At 37.8% G+C, this 10,549-nt stretch overlaps 1 protein-coding gene across 5 annotated transcripts in view; it reads right to left on the bottom strand.

Moving 5' to 3' along the window:
- Positions 1-214: 214 nt before the first annotated feature.
- LOC128999748 (SH2 domain-containing protein 3C-like) overlaps positions 215-10,549 on the bottom strand; it is a 226,528-nt gene continuing 216,193 nt past the window's right edge. For all 5 annotated transcript variants that reach the window (XM_054426410.1, XM_054426408.1, XM_054426407.1 and 2 more), the window contains 5 exons: positions 8,773-10,169; positions 7,813-7,981; positions 2,587-2,779; positions 2,038-2,213; positions 215-709 (listed from right to left, as the gene is read on the bottom strand). In XM_054426410.1, the coding sequence (XP_054282385.1) occupies positions 500-709; positions 2,038-2,213; positions 2,587-2,779; positions 7,813-7,981; positions 8,773-10,169 (2,145 nt within the window). In that variant the 3' untranslated portion in view covers positions 215-499. The remainder of the gene's footprint in view (positions 710-2,037; positions 2,214-2,586; positions 2,780-7,812; positions 7,982-8,772; positions 10,170-10,549) is intronic.

Below are 10,549 nucleotides of genomic sequence, written 5' to 3'. Positions count from 1 at the left end.
GGATTTGGAATATATATATTTCAACTAGCTGTTACCCACGGGCTTCAGCCCGTTTAACTTCATAAGCATTAATAAAACTATTGATTGGTTAAGTTAAGCTGAAACAAATAAAACAGAATACAGAAATACCAACAATTAATCACACCTGATTTTGCTTGTATTTTCCCTACAGTAAAGACTAAATACAAACAAAAGAGAATAAATATTTCCTCGGTAGATAATTCTGAGTTTTGGAACATGTAAATGGATAAATTGTTTTTATCAGCAATCGTCATATTGAATAAATTTGATCTTGTTACACCCGGTGAAAATGGTTGTAAATTTTTAATATCTTAGGAGGTAGGCTCTAGATACTGGTGTCTAGCAAATAAAAGAAATTTTTTTTATATAAAAAAGGTTAGTACTTTAGGATTTTAGAACAGAGGCTTACATGAGTTCATTTACATTGTGAAAATAATTTTTGATGATTTTTCGGACTGTCAAGAATTTGCAAGTTGGTTTAGACGCTCGTGCCGATGGCAGGACTGTACGCTGGCGCAGGTTGTGATGAAACCTGATCGACAGACGGTTCACACTTCTCACTCATGACGCTGAGAACTTGCTCAAACTTGGAATGTCGATCTGCCGCTGCCACCGTCGCGCCGCGCGACCCCCACAGGAACTTGAGGTGGAACTCCGTCCGGAACATGTCTAGGAGTAAATCGTCCACCTAGTGATCACAGGGATAAGCAAAGAAATGTCTGATAAAATATCTTAAGAATCACATTATTTGATGAATTAAACTATTAACACGTTCAGTGCTGACTACATCAATTGATGTAGTCGCGCCACGAGCGCTCCTATCGGCCTACATCAATTGATGTAGGTGCGCAACCCCCACTACATTAGTTCAGTATGAGCTCAGCCATTGCCGGGGAACGTTAAAATCGTTGCTAGCCTGTAGCTTAGAATGTGAGCTTTGTTGCTGTGTAGGTTGGTACTAAAATTTCCCGAAAAATCCCGTCTGACAATGCTTTTGTCCCGGTTTCGGGGATTTTCTCTCTTCAAGCCACATTACAAAGCCACTGACTACTGATCCAGGCAGTGCTGCTACCTTGAGGGGTGTTTTAGGGAACTACGTACAATCTTGGGGTAACGATTGGGGAGATTACAATCACCGCTGCTCTTTTGTTATTCGTCAGATTGAAATATTTGAATGCCAATTGCGTTCGCTGTAACAGTGCCGTGCCGGGTCTTCGCCCGGGCCTTGCCGCCATTGGCGAGCACCTGTTGGAATGCCTGCCGCACTGAACGTGTTAAATTAAATTAAATGTTAGACTAATCATAAACAACAGTAAGTTGTCTGTGATTTTTTAAAAGTCAGAATTAAGATGCTACTGGATAAGGTGTTTATTCCAGATTATTAAGCAGACCCCTCCTCGGGTATTTGTTGGTGTATTTGTCAGAGTATCTGTTGTTGATTTGCTGTGTTCAAAATGTTGTGGCTATTGGCTGTTGGCTGTGTTTCTAATCTACTAAGATTAGTTAGGCATATTTGTTGTATTAAAATGTTTTGTGACCATGTTAGTAGATTAAGACATAAGTTTATGAGACACAAGCTACATATAATCGGCCAACAATACATGGCAATCGGCAGCAATTGATGTAATTTTTTTTGGGACAGTAAATAATTTTAATTTTGAATTAGAATTGTACAGTTGCTGTATGGGCTTACAGTAGAACCCTGCAAATCCAACCAAATAGAGACTAAAAGAGGTCATTGTACGTAACTGTGACGAAATATGCAAAATTTGACTCTTGGTAAAAGGGAAGCAAAATTTAACATGTTTTATGTAAGAAAATATTGCCCCGTTTCCCATCACAATTTATAATATATTTATAAATTTTACTCAATGTTTTTTTTACTAATCTTGATGGAAATGTCCAAAATAATTTCTTAAATATCATCAACTTACTATCAACAAACTGAACTTTAAACTATAGTAATACCTATAGACATGTTTTTATAACTATTTACGAAAATGAATCTCCGGTTACCTTTGAGTCTCCTAAGACTATCTCAGCATTTCGTCTAAAGGAGGGCAAAGAGTCACCGAACTTCCGAGACAGTTCTAGATGAGCGAATAAAGTCCCGAGGCCAAAGTCCGATGTTGAAGACTCCCAGGAACTCAAAATGCTCGTCTCCAAACTAGTGATGGGCTTGCTGCTTTGACCTGATCAGGAAAAAGAAAATTAGTTGATTAAATCGAAATCCTGAAAACATCATCAGTTTGACTGCTCAATTCTTAAAACATTACTTCATAAAACAGAATTAAAAGTCAAAACTGGAACACTTTAGTGAACAAGTTATTGTTGATTCTAATTTTATGGATAAATATTTTTAGGACCACTACCTATCCCACAAAGATGTTTTATACCAGTGTAGATGTTGATAAAATACTTTTCACTTGTTTTGTATATAAATTTAGATCATTATCTTTCACTTAAAGTTTAACAACAATACCACTTTTATCAATATTCAGCTTAATACACCACTATAGTGGCACGAAGCACGGGTACAGCAGTTAGTTTAAAAATAAAACGCACCCATTATGTCTTCTAAACTTCTCTCCTGCAGCAAAACGCATGGGAGAAGATGGGGAATTGTGGTGTTTGGGGCTTGAGGGTTGGTACACTCGTTCATGCTCTTTAACGTTGGCCGGAGTTTGGCCTCAAAGTTGAACGCTGAATCTGTGAATTTCTGCCGCAGTACGTGCCAAGTTACTGTCAGCCTTTGTATCTGAAACAAAGAAAAATATTCAAATTCCAATATTAATTAATCTTAATTTCTAATGTTCAGAGAAAAAGTCAGATCATTCATCAACGCCTTTTCCCACATCAATGCCAGATCAAGACAATGCCTCTTCCCATTTGGGTTTGTAAAAATAATATTATAAAATGACCTTTATGCCAGGATTTTAAAGGATTTTGCAATGCATATAGGTTCAACAGCAGGCAAATAAATAATTAATGACAAAAATACATGAAACACAAATAAATACTTAAACACAGAACAGAATGTTTGGAGCTACTCCTTCTTTAGAGACTCTACAACTGAAGAAGGAGCTACAGTAGCTTCAAAAAACTCTGTGTTTATTTAATATTTAATCTATTTTCGTCAGTTAACACGTTCACTGCTGGCGTATCCGATCGGATACGGGCCGAGCGCTGTCCAGGTGCTGCTGTAACCGATCGGATACGCTCGGCAATGCCTTTCGTATATCTTTGTTTTTGCTCTAGCGTCGGTCGAAGGCGGACCTATAGCACGTTAGCGTGTAGTGGGTAACTTGCTTTTTATTGTGTTGTAGGTTGGTAGTAAAATTTCCCCATAAAATCCCCGTAAGGCAAACTTAATAATCAACTTGTTGTCCCGTCATTCTCCCTCCAATTGGCAATACAATGGGACCGGCTACGTTCCAAGCAGTGCTGCTATCTGTGAGTGTTTAGCGAACTACGTTGACTCTTGTTATAAAGCAGGACATTACCGCACGTTATTTGCTATTCGTCCTACCGAAATATGAGAGCCAATCACCCGGCAATCGGGTTTGTTCGACGCTGCGGGCTGCGCCGCACTGGGGCTACGCCTGCCATTTGATGGCCCGCAGCAAACGTGTTAAGTAAGCCTGCTGTTAAATCTATACATTACAAAATCCTTAAAAAAACTTCATTAATACATTATACTTACGTGAGAAGTCCAAATAAATTGAATAGTAATCTTAATATATAGAAAGACACCACTATTTATAACACCACCACCACCATACCATTTGGGAACTCCTATAGTCCAGTAAAAATATATAAACTAATGACCCAACCTCCGAAAAATTCCGAAAGTTTTGAAACTTTGCACACATATTTCTATGTACCTAGAGAAGATTATACCTAAAGTCCCCATTAATATGTGGCGATCTCTAGCGGCAATTAGGGAAAACAGGGAACTTTTTTTGGTTTTTGGGTAAAATATTGAGAACAGTTGTTTGGAGTTAAAAGTGACTGATACCAAATCAAAGATGATCATTAAATTTTCACAAAAATGACGCTTAAAAACTTTTATTTTATTCCTAATGGTTACCGAGTTATAGGGTACTAAAATATGGTGTTTTTTCTCAGCGAAATACCTACTTTAGTTTGCACCATTGTTCTCACCCCGACAATTTGAAAATAAACCCTATAGGTATTTTAGCACCCTATAACTCAGTAACCATTAGGTATAAAATAAAAGTTTCATTTGGTATCCAGTCACTTTTAAATCCGACCGACGGTTCTCAAGATTTTAGTCAAAAACAAAAAAAAGGGCCCTGTTTTGGCTAATACCGCTTAAGCTCGCTTCATATTTATGGGGACTTTTGGTACAATCTTCCCTAGGTACCTAGAAATAAGTGTGCAAAATTTCAAAAAATGTATCTATAGTGAAAATCTCACATACAACAAATCCCTCCGATGGTAGGTAATATTGAAATAAATGTTGTAAAGCTAAATCCTCACTGGCAAGTTACATGAGGTGAAAAGATAGTTGATGTGACGGCCTTTAAACCCCTGTTTTGGCTTGATTCCACCCTTTATGGCCGTTCTGAGGTGTATTTCCGTAAGTAATGTAGCCACTCCCCCTTTCACTACCCATAAACCCTCCTGTTCATCTTTCTAAATCCCAAGCAGAATTTCTCTTAAAAAAACGTAAAGGATAGACATTTCATTTATATGAAACTTCCTACAGCTGATTTGTTAGGGGGAATCTTAAATATATGGCAGTACCAATACAGTTGTAAAATAAGCTATTTTGTAAAAAGTCTAGGCTTTTTATAAAATGCCGCCTAATCGTTACTTTTGAGAATTGGGCTGTAACATCCTAAGATTTTTTTAAAAAGTTGTTATTGTGATTTGTGATTTTTTTCCATAAAAAGGTTGAAAACCAAGAAATTTTACAAAATTAGGGGTAGCCATATTACAATACAGCTGGTGACAGAGTCTTTTTTTAAATAAAATCTCACAAACAGTATATAAGCTGAACTTAACGAAATTAACTCAACCGTTTTTTATTATACCTAAATTTGTCCTAATTGCAATTTCGGAGTCTTTTCTACAATAAGGCAGTGTTTTGTAAAAAGACTAGAATTTTACAAAATGGGCAACTGTAATGCGATATAAACAATGATTTCAGATACTAAAGTACTGTAGCTCCACATGCAAATTTCCACCTCCTACAAAACATATCACAATATTTAAAAAGTTAAGTTTTCATGTTATTCCACCACTCCCTCAGATGGGTAGGATTAAAGGCGTTGGTTGGAATTCCTAACGGGATGAGCTAATAGGGGAAGTTAAACATCAAACATTTACTGTTGCCATGGCAACCACTTAGGCAACAAACAGTGGAATGATTGAAGTACTCTTCATAATTGTGTTGACGATACTCTTGTCTGCGAGCTACTCAGAGTTGGCAAACAATTAACGATGGCTAACCAGTTGTCAACTTCATTAACAACTTTTTGGCATTTTAATGGTGAAGACCCACCAAATTGGAAGCTGCAATAGTCTCTGATTTGGGAATCCAAAATAAAACTAAAACTGGATGCTATTTGAGTTTAAAATAAATGCACCTTGTGAATAAACAATTTTTTAATGTTGGAACATATGCTTCAGCATGATTTGATTTGTTTTGGTTTCTTTCTTAATTAGATTGAGTATTTTTTTTTATTGATGATTTTTCTTATATTTACATTTCTAATTAATTTTTTTATGTTTGATCAAGATACATATACATTTAATTTGACGAGCCTATGAAAATTATCAATTTATTGCACATAGGGCTTACTTAGTACCATTGATTTCTTTAGTCTTGGCCATAGAAAACATTCATATTTTCCGTAAGGACAGCCTGATCACCTGAATGGTAAAAAGAAATACAATTTTTTATAAAGGCACACAAAAAACATTAATAATTATACACAAAAGTCAATAGTATATTTCATTACTAGGACCGAAAGTAGCTTTTTCCGTCGCGCGCTCAAGTTTTTGTGTGAGGCGAAGCCGAACACAGGGAACATCAATTTCACGTGCGAGGCGAAGCCGAGTATGTGAGAGCTATTTTCACGTACGCACACAGGGAACATCAATTTCACGTGCGAGGTGAAGCCAAGGACGGGAATAATGGAGCAAGTGCCGGATAATGACTTTTGGTACGAGTTATGAACGGTACTTTTCATCACGACATAGTACAATTATTTTTATTCATGTTAACCTGAAGGCAAGTGAGCGCAGCGAACGAGCTCCAACCTAAAGATGAGTGAGCGTAGCGAACGAACTTCAACCAGGACGTGATTGAGCCGAATAGAAAGACCAAAAATATTGTCTACCCATCACTAGCATTAATATAAGAGCAATAATAAAGAATCGGTTATCCTTTGTACTATATGTGTTTCATTAGTTGTCGTACGTATTTTAATTTAGTTATAAGCACTTCATATACAATAAGACAATTAAACGTTACGGTACTTAAATTATAAATAGTCAAAGGCAAGACAACGTCTGCCGGGTTCAACTAGTATTTTATATTTAAACAAAATGTATTGAGAAATATATGTAGGTTTCCTTTTAGAAAATTTTATTTTATTTTCTTTTGATGTTCAATCAAATTAATTGAGAAATAAAATAGTTGTAATATTACTGAGATCTGCTATGTCAATATTACTGAGATCTGGAATGTAGTCAGTCAAGCGTTAAAACTCCAGAGCCACTGGGGCGGAGCCTATTGGACGGATCACGAAATTGATGGTGTATAAACCTATTCCATGAAATTCTACACGTGTGTACCAAGTTTCGTGGTAATCGGTTCAGCGGTGTCTGAGTTTATCACTGCCAAACATATATATATATACAAACATCCTCTTTTATAATTATAGAAAAGAATAAAACAGCTTTGAACGATACATACAGCTCATTCAAATCATTAAATTAAACCATAACAAAACACTAGCGCGTGTAGTGAATAAATGGAGAACTAATTGAGAGCGAGGGAAAGTGAATTTAGAGCGAGGGAAAATCAGCTGATCGATTTGCCCTCGCCCTAAATTAGAGCTTGGGAAACAACTACTTTCATTGATGTCAGCTGTTATCGAAAATAGTTACTCTCGTTACGGAGTGATGAAAAATATTTTAAAAAATATTATAGCATTTTCAACAAAGAAGATTTCAATTGACATCAAAAAAGGCGATTTGAACATTTAGAATACCCTAAATTGCTGCCTAAACTGAGAAAAGATGAGAAACGTTTTAACATATATTTCAGGATGACAATGGAATGCAAATTGGGTACAAATAGACATTTTCGATTAGAAGCTCAATTGCCATTTTGGTTGCTTGGAGTCCTGGACACAAAATGACTCATCGCACCGGCACCGCTGGGTGGTGAAATGGAACATGCTGCATCTCGGCAGTGCGGTGGTTTAGGGCAGTATACCACTACCGCTCGCACCGCTCCGGTGTGGCCGATTGCATTTACTTCCATTGTGCTAAATCACCTCACGAATATCGCACTGCTACCGCACCACCGTACCGCTCCAGTGTGTGCACCCCTCTAGGAAGAGACAAAAAACGTCCTTCGTACCGTCTGATGATGGCTCCATGTAAGAGCTGAAACTATGTATGCAGTTTAATGGCTTGCCTAATAGCAGGTATTCAAACTTTTTTTAATACATCAGAAGCTTAATTATTTCAGTAGCTGTTCCTATTCATCACTTGTGAAAGTTTCACTAACAGAACAACCCTTGTGTTTACCTGAGGCATACACAGGCCGAGCATGATGCTGGCAAAGCCGAACAAGTTTCCGAGCGCAGTCTTGGTATCCACAGCCACTTGTATCCACTTGTTGAGTGTCTCGGCTCTCTCTCCCTCTGTCGAGCAAGTGAGGATTGTCACAGCCACTAGCAGCTTCAGACACTGTGTCCTGGGAAATAGAGACAACTAATGTATTTGAGAGATATTGAGGTACAAGGGGTTTTTCATAGGGGTGACACAGTTTAAGGTTGCAATTTTAAGCTAGTAGCACTGTGTATACAGGATAAATAGTGGATTTTTGTTATTCAATAATATTTATTGTTGTGGCACAGTTGAAATTGTGATTAAATGATAACAAGGTTTCAAAAGATGCGTAAATTGTTAACACTTTTCAAGCACTGTAGCATTATTTGGTAATGGTAACTATTACTGTTCAACAATGAAAAACTTATTTATAAATTTAATGTAAACAAAAACGGTTTTATAGTTTGTAGTGGGTGTCAGGAGGATGATCCAATACCTCCCTCGTGGTCGTGTGACACAAATTTCCTGATGGCGAAAGTCGTAGTGTAATGCAGGAATTCGTCATTTAGACAATCGTCTTGTAAATTTCGTCAGGTAAATTTAACCCGCTCCAGTCTATAAATCTTTTAAAACTTTTTATGTTGATAACTCTAGAAATCCCTATCTTCAGTAAGCCAAAATAGTTTTGGTTCTGTTGGATTACAATGAGACTGCTATAGTTCAATAATGGTTTAATGTTGAAAAAAACTAACATTTAAAATTTTCAAGATGAACTACAATTTTCTTGTTCAACGTAATGATCTATTAGACATTGGGCCAAAAATGAACAATAATGTTATTGTGGTCAGCATGTAGGCCTAACTCAAAAGTTGATTTCATTATAAAAAATAATTTAGATAAAAGAAATTCAAATCATAAGTTAAAAAAAACACATACCTTTCAATGATGTCTAGTCGTATCTGACTGCCAATGGGCAACGCAGCCATTTCAATTCCAGATTTGACTCCGACACCTGTCTCACCCTCCCAGGGTCTACAAGAGTCTGAACCCACAGTCAACTCAAGGTCCATCCTGGTCAGATGGTTAGCAAGGATACGAGATCCTGTCTCCTGCAACATCATTCTGATACCCTGCAGTGCAGTCGCATCCAGCGGTTTGTTCTCAGATGTAGGAAGAAGAAGTGTTTGGAAGTTTTCAAGATCGAAAAACGTCGGAAACTCTACATTAACTGCCTCCAAAGCCAGGGAATCTTCTACAGCCGAGTCGTACTCAAAGGCTTTTAAAGTTGTTGAGGAACAGGAAGAAGTTAAACCTTGAGAGTGGATATATCTCGGGTTTTTGATTACAACTCCGCTTGGCCTCTGAGGAAGCGTCGAGCAAGGGGTGGTGGATTCTGAAGCGTCTCCGGCAGCCGAGCTTTGAGCCGAATCTCCGGATCCGTTTCCAGAGTCACTGCCAGAAGCGTGGTATGACACCACTCTTTGGAATGTTCCGTGACTGTTGATGGGATAAGGAATATCTGTGAGGGTTGTTGTGCTTTGCCTCGTATCATCGATATCACAATCGAGAGGATTGCTTTCAGACCTTAAAACTGATGGAAGTCTACTTGGTTTTGGAGGAGGATGACTTTCTGATCCGTCTTCGTGTTTGGAATCAGGACACTCAAACCTTCTCCTTTCCAAACAAGGACTTAGAGCGGGATCACTGGTAACTCTGACGATTTTAGAATTTCTTGGTACAGTCTCAGTTCCGGGAGTTATAACTGAGGTCTTTGAGGAATTCAGCCCGGCTGCCCTAGGTAAGGAATGTGTAGAAAACTTGCCATTAGTAGAAGGTTCTTGACAAGACCTGGTCATCGGAGAGTCTAAAATAACTCCGTCTGCACTATTGCTCCTCTCGTCAATTGATCCGTGAGTACTCAAGGAAAGTCCTCTTCCATTCATTTCTGAAGGGGTCAGCGAATGACTTCTTTGTTTTTTGCTGGGTAATCTAGGAGGTATTTCACGTTTTGTTCGAGGAGGTGAATGGACAGGACTCCGGTAACTGTTGTAGGTGTTGAAGCGCAACGTTCCACCAGAAGCTAGAGGAGAGGAGGCGATGGGTGATATTGCTGGAGTCCCTCCGCCCATCTGGTGATGAAGAGCGTACTTGGTGGCGTAGAAGGAGAGGGGATAGAGTCGGTTGCGAGGTGCTGTGATACGAGCACCAGAGGCAGTAGAGATAGGCTTTCCGCTACCCACGTAGTAGGTGATGAGGTCAGGTACAGTGTCAAACGCATCATCTTCAAACTGGTATTGCACTCGCTCGTAAACTGTGTCTGGCTGAATCACAACCTACAAACAAACAAAATTAAGGTTAACCACTTAAAAATGATAAACTACAATGATAATCTTACATTTTGGTTTATTTTAATTTATCATTATTTTGGGTGTATGTCAGTAACATTTATTTTTTTACATTTTATTTAAGAAGCGAGTCAAACCATGATTTTGTTTATGTCTAGTGATGAGCCTAGTCAAAAAAGCACCAGTTATATATTTTGGTAAACCATTTGCTAATCCTCATAGGAAAAAAAAAAACTTAAAAACAAACAAACAAAGTCACAGCACCTAGGTCTATAATTTGTCTTTTATAGGATTCAACCAACAACATTGAATTTTAAGAATGACATGAAATCCGCTCAATGAATCAATGAAATATTTTGACTTAAGTT

The sequence above is a fragment of the Macrosteles quadrilineatus genome, unplaced genomic scaffold (assembly GCF_028750875.1).
Source record: "Macrosteles quadrilineatus isolate MER2022 unplaced genomic scaffold, UCM_ALF_1.0 Scaffold_8__2_contigs__length_117827958, whole genome shotgun sequence".
NCBI lineage: Eukaryota > Metazoa > Arthropoda > Insecta > Hemiptera > Cicadellidae > Macrosteles > Macrosteles quadrilineatus.
The sequence above is the reverse complement of the archived record's forward strand: the minus strand, read 5'-3'. Positions and strand labels throughout refer to the sequence as shown.